Source organism: Lipotes vexillifer, unplaced genomic scaffold (assembly GCF_000442215.2).
Source record: "Lipotes vexillifer unplaced genomic scaffold, Lipotes_vexillifer_v1.1 scaffold1161, whole genome shotgun sequence".
NCBI classification, from domain to species: domain Eukaryota; kingdom Metazoa; phylum Chordata; class Mammalia; order Artiodactyla; family Lipotidae; genus Lipotes; species Lipotes vexillifer.
The window spans coordinates 106,881-129,998 of NW_006780142.1; the positions used below are offsets into that span (position 1 = coordinate 106,881).

The 23,118-nt window shown below is 34.4% G+C and overlaps 1 protein-coding gene across 1 annotated transcript in view; it reads left to right on the top strand.

The window, feature by feature from the left end:
• STXBP5 (syntaxin binding protein 5) overlaps positions 1–23,118 on the top strand; it is a 163,303-nt gene that overhangs the window by 68,706 nt on the left and 71,479 nt on the right. Inside the window, 5 exon segments of the mRNA XM_007453212.1 lie at positions 6,818–6,896; positions 19,696–19,850; positions 21,047–21,119; positions 22,437–22,584; positions 22,785–22,852. Coding sequence (XP_007453274.1) covers positions 6,818–6,896; positions 19,696–19,850; positions 21,047–21,119; positions 22,437–22,584; positions 22,785–22,852 — 523 coding nt within the window.

Here is a 23,118-nt window from a genome sequence, read left to right on the forward strand (position 1 = left end):
AGTGAAAGTACTTGGAAACTGACATGCTATATACATATGCGATTATAGTAAATATAAATTTGGATATCTTATTTACTTGGTAGGATAGGACCAAAAGATTTTTAGATTAGTTTTCCCCCAAATGTATTTCACGATACTAATTTTTCCTATGTTAATGAGTTATTTGGTGAAAAAGTATGTTATGATCAAAGAAGTTTTAGAAATGCTGAATTAAAGTTGAACATTTTCTTCACTACAAGACTTCTTAATCTTTAACGTACACTATGAATTTCTAAGAGGGAAGGTACGTATACACACGTATACATACATATATACGATTGACCCTTGAAAAGCGCAGGGTGCTGAGGTGCTCACCGCTGCCTAGTAGAAAATCTGCATATGACCTAAAGTCAACCCTTGGTGTCTGTGGTTCTACATCTGTAGTAGTCTAGTATTTACTACTGAAAAAAAATTTGCACATACGTGGGCCCATGCACCTCAAACCCATGTTGTTCAGGGATCAACTGTATATTTATTATTTATGTTGGTTTATATATTAATTTATTTTATGTAGCTTTTCCCAAACTTATTTGACTTCAGCATCTTTTGTTCACAGAGCATCTTGTGGTTGTCTAGGGTTCTGTGGAATACACTTTGAGAAATGACGGCCTGGTGCTTGAATTATAATTTAATTATAAGACAGTTCCCCAGATTTGGTAGCTATGTTCACTTTACCCTCTGATGGTATCATTCATTGCTAAAGCTGTTTGATAGTGGACTTTTATTCTGAGGGGCATAGCAGTTATCTAGATAATGATGATAAAATGGCCAAGAAAGGAGAATAATTTGAATTCATTTAAGGTAATTTTCTGATATAATTTTATGTATATCAAGATGGTTGATAGTCATATTTTTTCAGAAAGTCTGTACTTGGGTGTCTGAAATTACTCGACAGATGATTTTTGACCAAAACAAACAAAAAATGATATCTCCCTTTAATCTCATTTTTATGAATATCAAAGAACATTTCCCTGGCAGTCAGACGATCTGGAATGTAATTCTAGCTCTGCTGTCTGTGAAATACTTTGTAGAGATAATTACTGTTTTCTGGGACTTCATTTCATCGTATGTAAAATGAAAGGATTGAGCAAGGTGATTTTTAAGGTGTAAAGTTTTATGATTGTGTGGAAATTAAGCAGGATTTGTACCATCTATTAACTCTGCAAAGTCATTTCATCTTGGTGGGCTGTAAGTTCTGTATGTCTGTATGGTAAGCCTAGTGGGTAAGCTCTACTTCCCTCTCTCTCTCTTTTGGCTTGTTTCTCTCCTATGGCAGATAGGCTTTCATTTTTTAGGAGGGAAGAACTTTGGTAGTCCTGGCATGGCTCAGGTACTTACCCTGAAGCAGTCATCATGGTTAAGTGATTTGCTGACCCAGGGCCCCAGAGGATCTCCCATGTAACCCTGGGTATGTGCGTGTGATGTGTTGCAGAGTGAAATTTTTCTGCTGTTGTCATGTTCACCAAAGTCAGATTATTCTCAGAGGAAATGGAGATGGTAGATAGTCAAAATCAATAGGTATCCATTATAGGAAATGACATTTTAAGATTTAGTTCGTGGAGCTTATTCATCAGTACAATCAATCCATTTATCAAAGAATAACCCAGGATTAGAGAACTTTTATTCTGTTAAGCGTTGCTGAAGGAAAGATAAATTCAAACTTCACATAAGTAAAGGTAACAATGTAATATTTTAAGGATGTGACATATTAAAAATTTCTATTAATCTACTTTTCAGATTTACCTGAAGCATAAAACATTCAATAAATAACAAATCCATTCAGCAGTTCTTTAATGTAGCCCATTACAGAGTTTTCCCTAGTTTTTATATTTGAGTGTTATAAGATAGCAAAGAGCAGAGCAAGGTTATTTTAGTCAGAAGGTGCAAAGACATAATCAAAAGCAGGGTATTCTTGGAAAACTGTTAATAGTTTAATATGACCAATGTTTAAAATTCCTTTGGGTGAGTAGCAGGAAACTAAGACAGAACTGCATACAGAGGCAGAAATATACCTTGTAGTATGCTAAAGAGTTTGGACTTCATGATGGAGACCTAGGAAATTATTTTATAGTGAGAAACATAAAATTTATATTTGGAAATACTGCTTTGATGGTATTGCATCAGATGAGCTGGGAGCAGAAGAGGGAGGTCAATTAGGAAGCTGTTGTCAACAGTAAATAATGATGTCAATTGTGACTGCTAATGAGAAGAAATGGACATACATAATGAAATTCTGGAATTAGAATCAATAGGACTTTGTTGATTGTGGCTGGCTAATTTGGGGGGATGGGAAGCAGGGCATAGTAAGAGACGAGAAGAAATCATATGTGACATGGAGGTTTATGTGATTTATTAAGTCGAGTTTTATATTTAACCAGATCTTTTCACTGATTTATCAAAGTAGTTCACAGGTAGTTGAAAGAGTAAGCACAGATTTTTCTATGGAGGTGGCATAGCAGTTAAGAAGTAAAATGACAATGGTGAAATCCAGTGATGCTCTAAATGTTGTTTAGTTATATGTGCTTTATAAAATCTTAGCTAATGCTAAGATTTGATTTAGGAAATGGTTAGTCTAGGATTACAGATGAATAAACCTTTCAGGAACATAAGCAATAATCAGTGGCACAATTTTAAAAACCTGAGTTGAAAAAAGATCAGAGTATGCAAATCAAAAGGACTCACTAATTTCCAAGCAAGATTAATGAAAAATCACTATAAAAACTGTAACATCTTTAATTTATAGAGATAATGAAGCAACTCTCTTAGCATCCTTGCGTGGGGTGGACAAAAAGTTTATTTATAAAGAAGTAAAAGTCAGACTGGCTTTAAGCTTTAAGTTTAAATGCTGGACACAGTAGAGCAATACCAAGAGACTACTGAGCAAGACAAACGTTAAGAATTTTGTACCTGGTCAGGTTTTATGTATCTGGTCTTCTTCAGAGCAAACATTTAAATTCCTGACTGAAAGGTCGTATATCTCTGAGCAGATTGAAATAGAGGTTGAAATTCTTACTTTGTTCCTTGTACAGCATGAGGGACTAGCTTTCAGATTTGAGCCTCCTTTTTTCCATACCTTTCTGATTACCCCAATTCTCTCTCCCACCTCAAGAAACCAGTCTTCTCCCCTCGAAGTCCTTTCCTGTCCCTTGATCTGGTGTTCTACTTAACTCTATCACTAGCCACTTGTTGGTTCTTGTAAGTTAGGATGCCAGAGTTTCAAGATTCCATTGCATCATCATTTTCTGCATAAAGAGGTGAAGAGATGTTTCCCTAGGATCTTAAGGCAGGATTAGATGTTCTAATACCAGTTGAATGATGTGTGTATTTATAAAAATTTAATGTAATAGAAGTGCCATTTCATATCAGTGGGGAAAGCTCTGATGGTTCAGTAATAAGGCTGGCAGGTGCATACCTGTATCACAACTCGTCACACTGTACACTTTAAATACTTCCACTTTATTGTCTGGCAATTATAGCTCAATAGAACTACACAAATAGTACCGAAATTATTAAAGAAAAAGTACCTTCCCTATATCAAAATATACTTCAGAAAATTAATGTAGTAAATGAAGCTATAAAGCAATTACAAGAAAAAGCAAAAAAAAAAAAATTGTAATGATATTTGTGTGGGGAAGAACTTCCTACCCATGAAACCAAAGAGGCGGTGACAAAAAAGAATGATAGTTTTTTTTCATACACATACACATATGATGATACGGGATCGTAGCGTACCGGCCTCTTCTCCCTAAACGTTCCCCGACATTAGCAGCCCAGTCCCCTTTCTTGCCCCACCAGGTAAGCTATGTCAAAAATCTTACAGGTGTTCTTCCAAAATATATGCATTTCTAAAATCATATGTATTTACACACACATATACAAACATATGAGATTTTTTGGTCATTGTTTTACAAAAATAGAACTATATTAGTCTTTTTTGCATCTCACTTTTCTTAGCCCACTGTACTTGCATTTCTAAAATCATATATATTTACACACACATATACAAACATGAGATTTTTTGGTCATTGTTTTACAAAAATAGAACTATATTAGTCTTTTTTGCATCTCACTTTTCTTAGCCCACTGTACTTGCATTTCTAAAATCATATATATTTACACACACATATACAAACATGAGATTTTTTGGTCATTGTTTTACAAAAATAGAACTATATTAGTCTTTTTTGCATCTCACTTTTCTTAATCCACTGTACTTGTACACTCTACATGTATCTCTCCATGTCATCTGGCACAGCCCTAATTCCTTCATTTCAATGGTAGTGTATCAGCCAATTGTTTGTCTCACAATTTTTCACACTTTATTCAGCCATGCCAAATTGATGGGCATTAACTTTATTTTCAGTTTCGGATCACTACAGATTGTGCTGCCTTTACCTTTCTGTATGTATTCGATAGGAATTGGTCCTTTTGTTTCTGTGGAATAAATGCTTATGAGTAGAATTACTACTCCCTGAAATTAACTAGTTTTACATATTTCTATTTTTCATAAATGTTCTCAAACTGCTTTTCAAAAAGATTGTATCCTTCGCATTTTTACCAGCCATGTATAAGTACCTCTCTTCCATTGTTCCTGCCAGCAGTGGTATTATAGCTCATTTTACTTTCTTTTTTTGTTAACTTCCTGTTGGCCCAGAGTCTTAGTGTTGGCCAGAGATGAATGACTGGGGCCTTTTCCTTTTCTAGGTCTTTCCTGGGCATGCTCACTGCCTTGCACATGTATACAGCCTTTTAGATCCCTAGAGTACGTCCAATTCTTCAGGATTTTTAAAAAATTCCTGCCCAGGATCTTATTTGCCTCAACTAAAACCACAGCCTTAGGCAGCTGTGATATTGCCAGCAGATTGCTATTATTTCTGTGATGCCCTGGAGGTAGGGCTTTTTGTCTCCCAGACCTGATGTCTGTTAGAAATTGCCACAATGCCTTGGGAGTAGAGTTTTTCAGGAAGCTGCAGATTGGGACAAAGTACTGATTGCCCTCTAGGGAATCTGGTTTTAATGGAACTGCAAATAAACTTCAGTCCTCTCTGTTGGCTGATGATGCTATTGCCTTTTCATGGTACTGGGCCACTGAGCTGGGGAACAAGGGGAATAGGAATAGCCCTTGTCAAAGCATCCCAGTCCCCCTTGTCTTACCAAGGTTTGGTCATTTCCATTGAGTAGATAATGTTAATGCTCATTTTGTGGCTTCAGTTAATTTGCAGAGTTTATAGTAAGTGAGCGAGTTCAAGGAGGTCACACTTTGTCGTTCTGGAAGTCAGTCTTCTTTTTTAGTTTTGTTAGCGGTTCATAGGCATTGAGTCCACCATGTGAACTTTAAGGTCATTTTGTCCAAATTTAAAAAAAGCTGTTGGAATTCTAATTACATTAAATTTGTAAGTTAATTTTGGAAGAATTGCCATTTTAGGATTTTAAATTTTCTTAAACAGAAACATGATTAAGACTGATAGACTTATTTAATCAATCACAAGTGACACTAGGGATAGTATTTGCAACATATGGATACAATGTTAATGACCTTTGAATATTAAGTTTATTTTTAAATATAAATAAGATAACATACAAGCACGGGTAAAAGATATAAGTTATTTTTAAGAGAAGAAAAACAGATGATCATAAAGCCTAAGAATTTTCCGTTAGGGATTAAATCAGTACAAATTAAAATGAGATACCCTTTCCACTTACCAAATCAGAAAAAAAAAAGAGCACTGTTCAGGAAGCGTGTGGCAAAATACCCTCCTACCCTTTCTTCTTCCTTTCTGGAATACAGTTCTAACTAAGTATCTCTTTTCTAGAAATTAATCCTAAAGAAAAATTATTAATCTATTCACCGATTAGATAGTTACTGAGTGTCCACTCTGTGCCAAACAATGTTTGTCACCATGGATGTATCAACAGAAAGCACACACTTAACCTTTGCTTTCATGGAATTTACATTCTTGTTGGTGAGGCAAACAACAAACAAAAGAAAATGCAAACTTCATTAGAATGAGCTAGTTACTATGGGGGAAAAAGCTGGGAAAGAGGATAAGAAGTGTTGGGATAGCGGTGTGTGTTTGGGATCTTCATAAATAGTATAATAATGGTGAGACTGATTAATCCCTAAGAAATGGGAATAATATGTTTTATTTTCTTTAATTTTTCTGAGTTGTTAATACAATGAACATGTAAAAATAGATAACAGAAATCAACCTTTTTAAAAATAATCAAAATTCTTTGACAGTATGAGTTTCTGACACATTTTATAGAGGTTGGTTTATTTTAGCAATCTTCTGGACATTGCAATGGATGGATTTTACTTTAAGAGAGTAAATGTAAATGAGTAAGAGAGTAAATGTAAATTCATGCTAATGAATTTATCAGCATAGGGATTTAATTTTGCAGCCTGTCACTTTGGGTGAAAATATGATTTAGATTTATTTGTTTCAAATAAGCTATTTTAAAACTTGAATTCATTGAGCAAATTGAGACCCTATTTTGCTTATCTTCAATTAAGAACATTGGAAAGACTGAATTTGTCTTACTAGAATTTTATCACATAAATGTTGTTGACAAGTTATTTTATTTACTTTTTAGCACTGAATTTCAAACAGTAAATTGATCATTTAAAATATCTTATTTTGTATTAAATACTTCTTTCAAGACCACTTTAAAATGTTTCATGGTGGATTTCATTATATTTCATTTTATAAACTATCAATGTATAAGAATTTAGAGTAACTTAGAATTTTAGAATTTAATGCAGGAAAATATATTTTAGGAAAACAGTTAAAGGATGGGAAGAAGCCAGAACCATGCAAGCCTATCCTCAAGGTGGAATTCAAAACGACTAGACCTGGGTAAGATTTTACTTCACTGACAGTATTCATTGTATATAATTACTGAAGGAGCACTGACGGCTCTCTTATCATTTATTTTTGAAAGGCTACTTTAGAATGGTCTAACCCAGTCATAAATTTTATGCTTTCTTTATTTAACAAGATAACTAAAATGGATAATTTTAAGATAAAATATTTCATTGTGTTCTGTCTTTAGTAATTTCACAGTATATCTTGGAAAGTTTGAATTATTTTTCTTGTCCAACTTTATATGTTCTATTAGCTTAGTCTTCAGTAGCAGTAGTGTTTATTCACTAGTGAAAATTGTGGAATAAGCAATGAAGAAAAAAGATTTAGAATTTAACCTGTTTATACAATATATGTTCATTATGAAAGTTATAAGTGTTCTTCAAAAATTAAATCTTATTTTAAGAATATTTGGCAATTCCAATAATAAATACAGCTTAATATCAAAAGAAGGTCATCAGTAGTATTTGAAGAGACTGATTTACACTGTGAATTAGGTATAAGATTTATATGGTTTTTACAATTTACATATCTTATGTATGTTTTTTGTATATGCCAAATGTTATATTTAACAATATAATAAAGGAAAAAAATTTTAAGGTTTCTTTGAAACTTCCACATCTCTTTAACCTCTAAAGGAGCCCCTTTATTTATGTTCTAGTTTCCTAGGAAAGGTGTATGGTTTTATTTACTAGAGCTATGTTGTAAGAGAGTGAATTCATGTAGTGTATATAGTGCAGTGGTTTTCAAATTATGGTCCCTGGGCCAGCAGCCTTAGATGAGAACTTGTTAGAAATGCAAGTTCTCAGAACTCACCCCAGACCCACTGAATCAGAAACTCTGTCTGTGGGTGAAGCCCAGCAATCTGTTTTTACTAGACCTGCAGGAGATTCTGATGCACACTAAAGTTTAGAACCACTGGCACATTTTTTTATATACCAGCTTATAACCACTGGTTATTATAACTGGCTTACTTCCCTTTTCAATCTGTTCTTTTCTCAATCTAATTCAACTCAGCCTTTTTCTCATTCGAAAAAAAGATAGTAGGCTGAAGAATCTTAAGATTGCTGTTATTTTTCCTTGATCCCCTTTAGCCTTCCTCTGGGACCCAGAAGGTATACTGTGTTCAGACAAAAGATTGACTGAACTCCAAGAGGAATAGCATCTGTTTAATTGACCGTGGCATCCCTCACTGTGTGACCTTTGGCACAGTTATTTGACTTCTTTGTGCTTTAGTTTCCTCATTAATGACATAGATGTGATAATAGGTCAAAAGGTTGTTGTAATGAATTAAGTGAGATAATCATGTATTCAGAACACTTCACACAGTGCCTGGTACATAATGAACTTTCTATAAACAGTTGCCCTTATTTTTATTGGGAAACCTCCAACCACCAATTGCCTTTTATTTGCTGTAGTTGTTCTATGGCAAATGTATGTGAATAGGAAAGCATAACAGCGAAACGGCGTGGGGTGGGGAACCAGAAGAAAAAACCCTATGTTTATAATACAACATAAAATGAATTGTCTAAACATTTAAACTAACAGTGCTAACTGTCTTCTGAATTATCTAATCGTTTTAACAGCTGTTGGTTGGCAACAAAGGCAAAAGTACAGGGAAGATTTTTTTTCCTCTCTGTGTTCTACGTATTCCCGTTTTCACTCCTATATAGTGGTAATATTTATAAGTTCCTGGTTTCTTCAGGATGGCAGTGATATTTTTCCTTTCATAGGATCAGAAATGAAAAAAGTCTGGCTCTTTTGTATGCATTTGTAGGTACTGTTAACTAGATCAATAGGATAACCCTCTGGTAACAGTCTTCTCCAGCTTTCTAATTTCTTTTTTCACCTGGGGTAAGATTTTCAGTGAATTAAATGAGCTCTTTTTTTTCTCACTCCATGATTCATTTCCTTGAGATATCTCCCCAGAATTCTAGCACATAGCCAACATTGGGAGCTACTGGAACACCCCTCCCATCAAGAGCAGAATCACCCTCCATTAAGCAAGCTAGGCAGCTCTCAACCTTTCCTGTTCCTAGCAAGTGTCTCGGGCAGGTGCCGGCAGAATGTGTTCTATCAGTTCATGTTGGCAAATTACCAGATTTTATTAGAACGGCCATCCTTCCCTGTTCAGAATCTTCCATATTTTCTTCTCTTTACCTAGAAATAATTCAAGGCCGAAGGATTCCCTCTCATCCGTTATAGTTCAGCATGGATGTCACTACTTTTAAGGATGTCTTGGCCATGTGGACTAGATTGTGTCCCCTAGTAATATACTCTCAAAGCATGCTGTATTTTTCCTTTCTAAAACTTATACTTGTCATTAATAATGAAATTATTTGTTTAATGCGTGCCTTTCCCATTAAATATTCAGACTGATGAAAGCATGAGACATACCTCTCTCACTTCTAATTGTCCTAGCACAGTGTTATTGAATGTAAGGAAGAAGAAGATAGGCTGGTGTATAGAAAAGCACAGCCCTTAAGACTTAGCTGTTTTCTGTTAATGATAAACTAGCTGTTACTGTTAATGTTAAAGGTAAACTGACAAAAAATGGAATCAAGATGTTGTGTAACTTTTATTTTCTAATAAAGTATGTATTACACCAGGGGAGACAAGATTTTTCCCTTACATAGGGAACAGTGACAATTTAGTTAATATTACATTTTAACAACACTTTTATTAAAGATATGCAGCTATTCTTTACATGGCCAGTTCTTAATAAAGAGTCAAAAATTAAATGGTAAGTCAATTTTGTTGAAGCTGTTTTTTGTAAAATCTAATGTGACTCAAGCCATTGAAATATATTTAACCAGTAGTGGTTACTAGAATGGAGGTGATGTTTCCTGAGTGTAAGACAAAGAAGCACATATAAAATGGTTCCCTGACAGCTCAGAACCCTTTAGCACCAAGGCTCCCAGCACTGGTATTTTATCCTGAAAGACACTAAAATAAAGATGTAGAAAGGAAGACTAGTAGACTCTGAATAGGGGGAGAAGAAAGGAAACCCAGGATATCAGGTTCTTGAAGTGTTTGTAGGAGAGAGTAAGTAAGCATTGTATACTTCTGTAGAAAGATGGATTCGAATGATAACAGAAGGAAAATTAGGAGATATATATTGTAGGAAGGATTAATTTGTAAGGGTACTTTACTAGCATCATTTCAAACATGAGCCAGGATATAGGGACATTAAATTTAAGAAAGAAAAAGAAATGGGTGGATTCACAATAGAAAATACTCATTTAGAACATGTATTTAGTGAATTCGCCAGTATATATAAGTAGCACATATATGTCATCAAGAAGAGTAAGATGCAGATTTAAATTTTTACTTTAAATTAGGGAAGACCTCCATTTGAATAATGGCAGAAAAGAAAGAGCCTTTGGAATAGGAGACACTGAAAATGAAATAATTTTTTAATTTTTTTTTACATTATTATTATTTTTTTAACATCTTTATGGGAGTATAATTGCTTTACAATGGTGTGTTAGTTTCTGCTTTATAACAAAGTGAATCAGCTATACACATACATATATCCCCATATCTCTTCCCTCTTGCATCTCCCTCCCACCCTCCCTATCCCACCCCTCTAGGTGGACACAAAGCACAGAGCTGATCTCCCTGTGCGATGCAGCTGCTTCCCACTAGCTATCTATTTTACATTTGGTAGTGTATATATGTTCATGCCACTCTCTTACTTCGTTCTAGCTTACCCTTACCCTTCCCCATGTCCTCAAGTCCATTCTCTATGTCTGTGTCTTTATTCCTGTCCTGCCCCTAGGTTCTTCAGAACCAGTTTTCTTTTTTTTTAGGTTCCATATATATGTGTTATCATACGGTATTTGTTTTTCTCTTTCTGACTTACTTCACTCTGTATGACAGACTCTCGGTCCATCCACCTCACCACAAATAATTCAATTTCGTTTCTTTTTATGGCCAAGTAATATTCCATTGTATAAATGTGCCACATCTTCTTTGTCCATTCATCTTTCGATGGACACTTAGGTTGCTTCCATGTCCTGGCTATTGTAAATAGAGCTGCAGTGAACCTTGAAATGAAAATGAAATAATTTTAGAAGAAAGTTTTAGAGTGGATTTCTCATGTTGAACCCAAAGTGTACAGACAGAGAAGATAACTTTCTTAAATATTGAAAGCATTGTCATATGATTATATGATCCATTCTTCTGGAAAAATTTTTTGGCCACAGAACCAATAATCTTAGGATTAAGATTAGGTTTTAGGTCCTGAAATGGAGCATTGAAGTAGATGACAAGACGAAAAAGTGTGGTAGAGGCGAGTGTCCTGGCTAAAGGATGACAGTGAAGCCGGGGAAATTAAATGATGGAAAACAAGAATTCTTGGCCCCTGCTGCAGTGACCAGCACATTTTAAGCGCTCAGTAAAATGCTTGTCAAATGGATGAATCATAATAATATCATGACTTGATTTGTATAGTTTTTCTTGAGTGGCCTAGGAAGCAGAAAAATTTTCAGCATAAGCTACATCTTAACAGTACTTTAATACAAAGTGTAATGACCAATACGGAAATGACATTAAAAATTGGCAAACTATTTTCATGGTATTTCATATGAAAAATGCACTTTTTAAAAAGTTTGATTAGTCGCAAATGCTGTTGTAATTCCACTAGTCTAAAATAATTTTTTTCATTTGTTCATTTTCCCTAGGTCTTTTTTCAAATACATATACATTTTCACTTAATTATATTCTTAGAGTATATTCAGTTTTTTTTTTTCTACTTAGTATGTCTAAAGTATTATAGTTTTTATCAATTTTTAAAATTAGTTTCAAGGGCTGTGTGGTTCACTCAGTCATACCTCCCTTTTTCTGAACATTTAGTGTTAATATTATAATCAGGTTTATAATATAATTAATACAGTAGTGAGCGTATTTCTCTTGATATTACAGAGAATTCAGCAGAAGATTTTTACTATTTTACAATTACACTAAATTTCCAGTGGTGAAATTTTGAAGATAAAATATTTTTATAAATCTTGACAAATTGCCACATTGCTTTTTGAAAGTATACTTTAAAGAACTGAGTATAAAATATAATAGTTTCATCCATCTCATCAATGTGGGATGACGTTTTTTGTTTTATTAATTCACTACCTTAAAAATCAACATTTATGCTTTAGATTTATCTTAAATTCTCTAACCATAATTTGAACTCCTAAATGACTGCTGTTAATGGAAAGGCAACCTGCTCTCATAATTGGGGTTGAAGTTAAATTTGTTTGTATCTGCAGGCAAAGCAGCAATGATTCATAGAAACTTTCTAATTTAATTTTTTGTAAGCAGTTGTCCAGCTAAGCTTTTATGTTTTGACGGGGACCAGAAATTATTCATATGCTTTTCTATAGTTTTGAATATGTATTATTTATTAAAATGTACAGCTTTATTTCAAACCTAATTGTTTTCAAAATTGTTGCTTATTTGTTATGGCTATTCAGATATCCCCTTCTTATACTGCCTCTAGTTGATGCATTCTACTTTACCTACTACTGAAGCTCATTCTGAGCTTTCCTTCAGTTTCTTCTTTTAGAGCCATGCCTCCTCCATCTCCATCTTGGTTCTCTGGTGCATCCTTAAAGCTTTATGGATTGTTCAAGCTAATATAAGGGTATATTTTCCATCATTATACATCCTAATCTAAATTTTGTCCCATCCCTAAAATGCTTATACTTGAGATCTATACATAGACTAAATATCTTAGTGATAGTTCACTGATTATTCTAGTACTTTTACTTAGATGTTTATAATATATATTGATATCAGCTTATATAATTTAGATTATATTTTTCTAGAGGACGAGAATCAAATCCATGTAAGGCTTTTTCTGCAATAAATGACTTTTAAATGTTCTTTTATAAGCAGGCTTTGAAATCATACTTGTAACACTGTGAACCCTCATATATGGTCCATTTAATCAAAAATTAATTCCATATGGCAAAGATTACATTAAAAAGTTTAGATTTCTTTTTGAGAAAAAAGAAAGCCTAATTGTTACATAGTTAAATTCTCCTATGTGTATTGATTCTAGAAAGAACCAGAGTAGTACACTAATATGAATTGCTGCTATATCCTTATAAATCTTATGCATCCTAACCAATCCGTATATAAAAACTGTAACAGATTGAAATACCAAAGCATAAGTTTTGTGGAATTTGTATGGTTAGTATAAGTCTTCTAAACTCTGTATCTTTATCTCATTAATTTACCATGTTGATGCTTACTGTTTGTTTTGCTTTCTAGTTTAACTTCACACTACACTTGATGTTCTGTCCTGCAAAGCACAGGTAGAGAAAAGTTATGTTGCCATAGACGTGGCAACTTCATCATACTAGCTTTTGTTATGATCATCAGCCATTTGGGCTACAAGAGAGTACTGTAATTCTTCTAAAGTTATTAAGGTTCATGAAATATTCAGTTCATAGGAGCACTTAAGCAAATTTCTGCATCCAAGGTAGGGAAGGTGTTCTGAGATCTTTTTTCCCTTTCATAATTAATCATTACGGTCCATTTAATCACAAATTAATTCCATATGGAAAAGACTGCCTTAAAAGGTTTAGATTCATGAATTCTTCTTCTGCCCTTTTCTCCAAATCTGTGGCTTGTAAGCCAGTCATTTAAGTGAGGATTTCACATGTTAGAGGACTGATGCTAAATAACTCTTAAAAATTCTTAAATAATTAAGGAAGACATTAAAATTTGTCTAGTATGAAGAGAAATCATAGGACTTTGATAAATATCACTACACTAATGGTCAAAAGTTGATAACTTGGGAAAGAATGCTACTTTATTTCTTTGCGTTGTACAAATAGAATCCCCTTGAACAAACTCAAGCCCACTATTAATACCTTTATTAATTATAATACCTTTATTAATTATAATACCCTTTTATATAATTATATAATCTCTTAATAATTACAATAACCACTTAATTATTATAACCTTTATTAAAATGAAAACCTGTCATAGCATATTTTCTTTTGTGTGGGCTTAATTTTTAGGTGTATACAAACAGTCCACAAACTAATCTAAAGACCCTTTACACTTTTAATTATGGAAAATCTCAAAGAACTTTTATTTATGTGGGTTTTATCTATTGATAGTTACCATATTAGAAATAAAGGTTAGAATTTTTAAGATATGTATTACTTCACTTGAAAATAATAAAAACCCTTTGCATGTTAACATAAAAATATATTTTAAAATAACTTTAAAATTCCAAAAAGAATGAGCGGAATTGTTTTATTTTGGAAAATACTGATTCAGTGAATCATTCATATCTTCCAGTGCTGACGCATTTTATTATGTGATATATTTTTTAATTGTTAATATTACCACCGATCTCATCAGGAAAGTCTTGAAGTATTGGGAAGCTGTGAAGCTCAGCATGACAGATAAAAGTTTTCCAGACTCTTGATATTTTTACCTGAAAGCCTAGATTTTATCATTGTAACCAAATAATCTCCATTGTTTTTCTTAAAATAACAGACTCATTTGATTCATTTTTGAGAAAACGACTATCAGTTACCCAAACCTAACTAATGATAGTTTGTCAGTCATCCTTTAAGCAAAAATAATAGCAATTCAGTTCATAACTCAAACAGTAGTACAAGTGCTTTTCTAGAAATAACTGTCCAATTCAGTATACAGAAGCAGTGCTTTATGTATACCTCCCATTTTCTCAGCACAGTATTAAAAAGACATTTCTTTACATGCTTCTAATAGAACCCCTTTTAATAAACTTAAGCCCAAGGGTCAAGATGAAAAATTTAAAATTAGTCATTTTACTGCTTCATCAAGGACATTTTAAAGTGAGAGAAAAACACCTTTTTAATGTGTGGCAATAAAAAATACAAATAACTAGTGCTGTTTGGTGCCACTGCTTTGATTCATGCTGAGATGCCAGTTTTATTCACCTACTGTTACTTTTGTGCCATCAGTGCAAATATCAACATAGTAAAAAGGTGAGCGATGTATTAATATCACAATGAAAATGGTTTTGTTTTACCCTTAGTGATTTTTTTGGAAAAGGTCCTGGGAATCCCTAGCAGTCACAGACCACACTCTGAGCATCACTGTTGTGTGTTATATGGGTATTCAGAGGTGTTATCCAAAAGGAAGTATTTTGAGGTTCCATATTTTTGATACCTTAAAGGATATGTATTAAGTCCAATTACTCTTAACAATTTAACATAACAAAAATAATAAAACATTTAACACAAAATTATATTAAAATCTTATATTTTATGCAAATACTGTAATATACAAATCCACTTTACCAAAGCTGTATTATCATTGTTAAATTGGTCAGTAAATGAACAGGAACTTGTTTAAATATGTTATGTTTCTTTATTTTTACCCCAAACTCATATCTTTTTATCTAATTAGTAAAAGGGTCTTAGGGTTAGTCACTAGTGAAACATAGTCTGGAGGTGGCTCCCCTAGTTCCAGAGGGTCCTCTTAAAATTGGCAAAGGTACAGATCTGAACTAGAAAGATACTGGAGTATCATCATCATGATACTAGTAAAATACTCACTTCATTATCATAGTGATTTATTCTTATAGTACCCAGGTAGGTGTTTCTCTGTTCACTCAAATAGTACTGTGATGAAAACTTCTCAGAACTAAGCAGTAAACTTGTTCTTGGGATCAGTCTGTCTACCCAGCCAGGCCCAGCCAAAGAGTTCTGTGCTTTCTGATTGAAGTCCATAGAGTGTGAGGGGTGTGGGGCCTTATAGTGAGATCCTAGATGACACTAAGTCAAGGCTAAGGCAAGTAGTACCGATCACTAGGAGGCTCAACTTCCCGTGCTCCACTACTCAAGGTGTGATGCATGAATGGTTCCAGTCTGCTAACTGGTCTGAGTGCAGAGGTAAAATACCATACTGTGTCCTGAAGGAGCTCACAATACAAATGGAAAGTAGATAAACACTGACAGTTCAGTGTGGAAATGTTGAGAAGAGGATGCTTAGGAACACAGGAAGGGTACCCAACTCAGCGGGGGAGGATGAGTCAGGAAAGGTTTTTTGTAGAAGACAATGAATGATTGGACTGAGTTTTAAAGGAGGAACCAAAAAAAATGAGGGGGAAGTACATCTCAGGCAATGAACAACTAAATGCGATTGTAAGTATATAAGCTGCAGGTTATTAGGGTGAGAACTAAAGAAATTGTGATGATGAAGTAGAGGAGACAGGTTCTTGAGATCCTAACGGTGTAACAGGATATGTTTGCAAGATTTGGGGGTCATGTTATCCATTACCACGTATTGCTTTACTCACTGTGTTGCAACCATGCTGACCTTTTAGTTCCTCAGGTATCCCAAGCTCATTCTTGACTTGAGGGCTTTGCAGTGGTTATTCCTGCAGCCTGGAATGTATATCCTTCTCCCCCAACCCCAAGATCTTTGAATGGCTGTGGCTCCTCTTCATTCTGGTTCCAGTTCATCTGTCATCACTTTAGGGGCCTCTCCTGACTGCTCTGTTTTACAGTAACCCCTCTAGCCCCTCCCTTACATTCAGGGCATCACTCAACCTTGTTTTATTTTCTTCACAGTACTTGTCACAGTGTGTTTACTGTCTGTCTAGACTAGGCATGAGAGCACCATTTTATTCTCAGGCGTACAGGTGCTCAAAAACTATTTGAGTGAATAAATGGGTAGCATTATGGAACTGAGTTGAGCAAGTTCGTTACACAAATGGCTTTTTGGGTGGAAAAGATAAAGAACGTTTCACCTGGAAACACAGCTTCAGCCAAAGCTGTTATCAAGGCCAGCCCGTGGAGGTTGATCAGAATCAGGAAACATATATGCTTTCCTAAAACTAAAATCAAAATTATAAAAACTACAATCAAAATTATAAAAAGTTCAAGCTAACACCTTCCTAACCTAGATGCCTTCAAAAGTTAGAGTCTTGTATAACACCCAACAACATCATTAAAGAAATTCTTCTTAAATTCCTCTTAAAGTAATGGAATAAAAATTCACATATTACCTAGAAATAATCTAGATCCCTAGAACTTTTAATATAATTCCAAATGCCAACAAAACCTTTGAATTTTTAGTTTTCACCGTCTAGGATTAAAATATTTAATTTTATTTTATCATTGTATTTAAGACTTTTTTTTTCTTATAAACTATTTCATTAATATTTACGCCTCAAGATTTGGGGCATTACAACGAAAAAAATATGTAGCCTGTGGGATTTGTAAGTCAGGTGATTCCTGCCTGACAAACTGCACATAAAATAAGATTTTTTAAAAACAGCACATAAAATAAGAAAAAAAAAATATATATATATATATATGCATTTATTGCTGAATTATGGAAACCTTTATTATTATGAAAAAGAATATTACCTTGGTATTCCTTTCAAACTGTTTATCCATTTATTTTTATCCATGTTTTTTCCCTGTATTTTTTTTTCGCCTAAATTTAGAAAAGATGTACAGGCCATTTACAAGGCCACTGAACAAACACACAGTTGCCTTTTGAGGACAAACCTACCTAAATGCCGTGGTGTTATTTAATACTTTAACAGATTGTCCAATAAGCTGATCACCCACCTGGCAATACCTACTTGGTATCTCCATGGAAATTTTATTCTGTAGTGTAACTCAGCATCTTCCTGTTCATGGTTCTTACATTAATAATACTTGTGTGTTTTTTTTAAGTTGGCTATATGTAAAAACAAACTTGTCAGACTGTTCTTGAAATACTACATATAAAATACCTGGCCCAGGCCGCTCACTCTATAAGAGTATAAGTTGTTAGACTCTTCACCCTTCTTCTTAGTATTTTATATTCAGTTGTATGTTATATTTCAAAGTACAGATGAGAAGAGATATATTCTGTTTATTCACTATATGTGATGAAAAGTAGAAGAAAATTAAATATACTTTCCTGACCACAGTCAATAATCACAGTAAGCCAAGAGATTAGAGCAATGAATATATGGATATACCGTTCTATTCAGGACAAAGTTTTAAACTCTGGTTACTGTCACTTAGCTGAAAAACTAAGATTACCCAAAACAGTTTAGCGCTGAAAAATCTAAACGTTAGTAAGCTAGACAGTGGTTAAGGTAACATACATTTCTGTTAATTCATTCATTTACCAATGAGGCACTGTTTTGGATACAGCAGTGAACAAAGTGGACAAAAACCCTTGCCCTCATGGAGGTTACATTTTCATGAGGAAAACAATAAGCAAAATAAATTAGCTCAATGGGTGATAATGATTATTTGATGATAATGACGATAACACTAGGTAATTCTTACTAAGGGTGGTCTGTGTGCCAGGCACTGGCCCCAGTGTTTTGCAAATATTAATTCAATAATTGTCTGAAAATAGATATCACTCTATCCCCATGTTATAGATGCAGAAGCTAGGCATAGAGATTAAGCACCTTATCCAAGGTCATACAGAAAGTAAAGCCAGAGCTGAGATTTAAACACAGTTTAGTTCCAGAACTAGCACTTTTAACCATTACATATTACTGCATATTGCTTGTACTAAGTGTGAGAGGAGGGAGATAGCTACACTGGACTTAGAGTAAGCATTATGAAACTACCTAAAAAATTGTAAATGAAGAGATTTAAGAAAATCATACATGGAACATTTTAAATCATCTATATAATGCACCATAAACAACTTCCCCACCAACAAATGGGAAGGTACATATGACAGATCAAGAGCTAATTTCCTTAGAATGCAAAGAACTCTTACAAACCAATTAGAAAAGAGTTACTAATCCAATAAAACATGGACAAAAAACATGAATAGGCAGATGAAAGATAAAGAAATACACACAGACCAAAACATAGGAAAGGATATTTAGGGTTTTTTTCTTTTTTGCATATTTAAATATATTTAAAAGTAGATCTAGATAAATCATTAAATTTAATAATGACTAATAGGGAGACAAGAGTTATAGGGCTAATTAGAAGTGGCAAAAGGCAAAAAGGCAGCTGATAGATGTGCATGGAAGTTGTAGTTTGAGAGCATACCAAACTACCTCTCCAAGGTTTTAGGAGAGAATTAAGCCCTGCAGAAAGTGGTTTGAGCGACCTTTTTTTTTTTTTTTTTTTTTTTAATGCGGTACGAGGGCCTCTCCCTGTTGTGGCCTCCCGTTGTGGAGCACAGGCTCCAGACGCACAGGCTCAGCGGCCATAGCTCACGGGCCCAGCCGCTCCACGGCATGTGGCGTCTTCCCGGACCGGGGTACGAACTCATGTCCCCTGCATCGGCAGGCGGGACTCCCAACCACTGCGCCACCAGGGAAGCCCATGAGCGACCATTTTTCTCAAGGGTGATTTGTAGCTAGTACATTGTTGATGCATCAATGAGAAGTTAATTTATTACATACGATGAATGCCTTAGGGTATTAGCATTCTCTCTTAGAATTTCTGTTGAGAAGGTCTGGTTATTAGGATTGGAAATAATGACAGTACCTTTAAGAGACTTATCAGGAGAAACCCAGACAGAATATTTTGAAAATTGTATGAAAAGGGTAAAGGGAAAAAAATTAGGGACCAAAAGGGAGAGTCAAATGTGGTCAGTGTTCATTCTTACTGTAGGTTAATTTTCAGGAACTCCCCTGGGTCTTACCTAACGCAATTTAAAAAGCTACATGTGAGTATTCAATTAAATGATGCGTAAAAATGTTAAACTTTAAGATTTTATTATTTCACTAAAAAAAATTTATGATACAGCAAGAAAATAGACTCCACTATGCTATTTGTAATCCTGTGTATTTTATTTCTAGGGAACCTTTTATTATTTTATCAGGAGGTTTGTCATACGATACTGTAGGAAGAAGACCTTGCTTAACAGTTATGCATGGGAAAAGTACTGCAGTGCTAGAAATGGACTATTCAATTGTCGATTTCCTGACGCTGTGTGAAACCCCATACCCAAATGGTAAGCTTTGTGTCTTTAAAGTTCATTCGCTATAGATATGTTATTCAGAACAAAGACCTATTTGTTATCTAAGTAGTTTCCTTATCCTGTTGTGCCAGTTCTTCCATGGGAGAGATGCTGCCTTCATAACTTTGTAAATTTTATTTGAGAAGTAAATTTTGTTTTTAAACTGTATCTGTTTAATATTACGTATTAGTAGTAAGTGCCTTTGAAGAATAAACAAAACTGTCCACATTAAGAAACATTTAAAAATCCTCTAAATTACTAGTGTATTAGTTACAGTTCTCAAAAAAAAAACAGAACCAATAGGAGATTTTAAGAAAAAGAGAGCAAGAATATGAATTTATTTTAAAGGAATTGTGAAAACTTACTGCAGACTGAAAATTCAGGAAAGAGTTTGATTTGCAGTCTTGAGTCTGAATTCTGAAGGCTGGAAACGCAAGCACGTTTCTGAGTTGCCATCTTGAGGCAAATTGCATTTTTCCGAACACCTCCTGCCTTTGCTCTTCAGGCCTTCAACTGATTGGATGAGACCCACCCACATTATCTAGGATAATCTGCTTTACTCAGAATCTACTAATTAAAATGTTAGTCACATCTAAAAAATACCTTCACAGCAACATCTAGACTGATGTTTGACCAGATAGCTGGGCACCATAGTAAAGACAAGTTAACACATGAAATTAACCATTACAACTGGCATGTTATTATTTCAAGAGGAATTTAGCTGGATCTTTTTTTACTTTATTTGAAGCTAATTGAGATATAAATATGTAATGCATTTTATAGTTAACATGCACATAGAAAATATCCAAGAAAGAGATTATAATATTATAGTAGTACTCTAGTGGGTTCCTATGAGATCCAGTATGAGTTGTTCTTATGGGTATTAAGATTTAAATTTGGAGTTTGTTGTTCATGCCCTGCCTTGGACTTCTCAATACCATGGAAGGTACTGTGAGCTTCTTGTCTAATTCATCTTTACAGAATAAAATAATTTTTATGGGGTGTTATATAGATTAATCTCATTTAAAACATACTGGCCTTGCATTGTATGAAGTATAATATCACAATGTTAAATACTTGAGAGAATGGAATAAAATAAAATAAAAACTAAGCAAGAAATGTTCGTTATCTCATTTGCTGTCCTCTCGCATATTTAAAACTATTGTTCATGCATTGTTTTCCTATTCCAGATTTTCAAGAACCATATGCTGTGGTTGTTCTACTAGAAAAGGATTTAGTACTTATAGACCTTGCACAAAATGGGTAAGAAATAAAATTTGGTGAGCAATTACTTTAGTGTGTGGTGAAAAAAAGAGTCTTTTTAGCGTAGGATTGGCTGTTTTGTTTCTTTGAAAATGCTACATTTATATCCATAACCTGGACCTCTGTTTAGAACTACAGATAAACATTTCTCATTACCTGCCAAATTTCTCTGTTATGTTACTCATAGAAATTTCTTGTTTAAGTCAAAATTTGTTGAATTTCTGAAATTTCAGATTCAACTTAATACTTGGATACTCTGGGGGCACACAAAATCAGATATGTCCAAAATTCATCCCCATCACAGCTTTCCTCCAGATAAACTCTTGTAGTCTCTCCACCCATATTCACTTTCTGTTGCCGTGTGTCATGAACACTGTCAGGTAATTTTACATGCAACCCCAATCTTGTTACTCTTTTCTTTAAACCACTATAGTTCTCTATTGGTTTTTTGTGTAAAAACAGTTTCTTGGCCTGCTGCTCTACACTGAAGGAATTAAGGGTACATTTCCAACCTGGTGCCTGTTTGCTAGAAAAACTGAATGGTGTATTAAACAAACACCACACTTCCATGTCTTTTCTTATGTAGCTCCCAACAGCTGAAACATTCCACTTGCTTCACTGCCATCAAAAATCCACATAACTTTCAAAGGCAGCCTCTTCAAGCTTTCTTATTCTCTCTTAACCAGATATATCATATCTGATCTATAAATTCTCACCATAGCTCCTTTGCAACTTTTTGTGCTATTTCCCGTATTCTGCTTGTTCGTAGATGATAGTATGTTTACTTATAAATTTTTTGAATGGAAGAATATTGTATTACTTATTTGTATTTCCTGAGATATATGGTTTTAAACGAGTTTACCCATTCAGTATTTCAGTGTTTCTCAACTGGGGCCAATTTTGCCCCCCAAGAGATATTTGGCAATGTCTGTGTAGACATCTTCTGTTGTGGGGAGGGGTGCTACTGGCATCTAGTGGTAGAGGACAGGGATCCTGCTAAACATCCACAATGCACGGGACAGTCCCCATAATAAATTATCTGATCCAAAATGGGAATAGTACTGAGATAGGGAAACCCTAAAGTATAAGTGAACAGTATTATTTACCTTACTTTAAGGCATTCCTAAATTCACATCAACTTAGTGTATGCTACCTGTAATAATGAATTTTTTTTTCTTCTTGAAAATAACAAGACCATGTGGAACAAAGGATAACTTATTATTAAATAAGTTTAAATATTTTTTTAAGTTTTCATTGTTGTATTAATCATAGATAATAGTTCATTAAGTTAATATTTTTCTTTTCCTGTTGTTAAAGGTATCCTATATTTGAAAATCCCTACCCTTTGAGTATACATGAATCCCCTGTTACATGTTGCGAATATTTTGCTGATTGTCCTGTGGACCTTATTCCTGCACTTTATTCCGTTGGAGCTAGACAGAAACGTCAAGGTTACAGCAAAAAGGTACTGAACATGAGTTTCAGTAATTACTGTACATTTCAGTATTTTATATTTATCACCTTGGAGTGGTTGATAATGACCTTTTCTAGAGAAATTAAAATCCTTTTTGAATATGAAATATGTTGTTTACTCTTGTCATAGATGTATTATGAAGATATATAGTATCCTTGGAAATTGCTTTATACAATAATCTTTTCTTATAGGAATGGCCCATTAATGGAGGTAATTGGGGCTTGGGTGCTCAAAGCTACTCAGAAATAATTATTACAGGGTAAGTAAAAGTCCATTTTCACCTAATGAATCAATAATAACTAAATATGATTAAGACTACATGAAAGGGCTTCCCTGGTGGCGCAGTGCTTGAGAGTCCGCCTGCCGATGCAGGAGACGCGGGTTCGTGCCCCGTTTCGGGAAGATCCCACATGCCGTGGAGCGGCTGGGCCCGTGAGCCATGGCCACTGAGCCTGCGCGTCCGGAGCCTGTGCTCCGCAAATGGGAGAGGCCACAACAGTGAGAGGCCCGCATAACGCAAGGAAA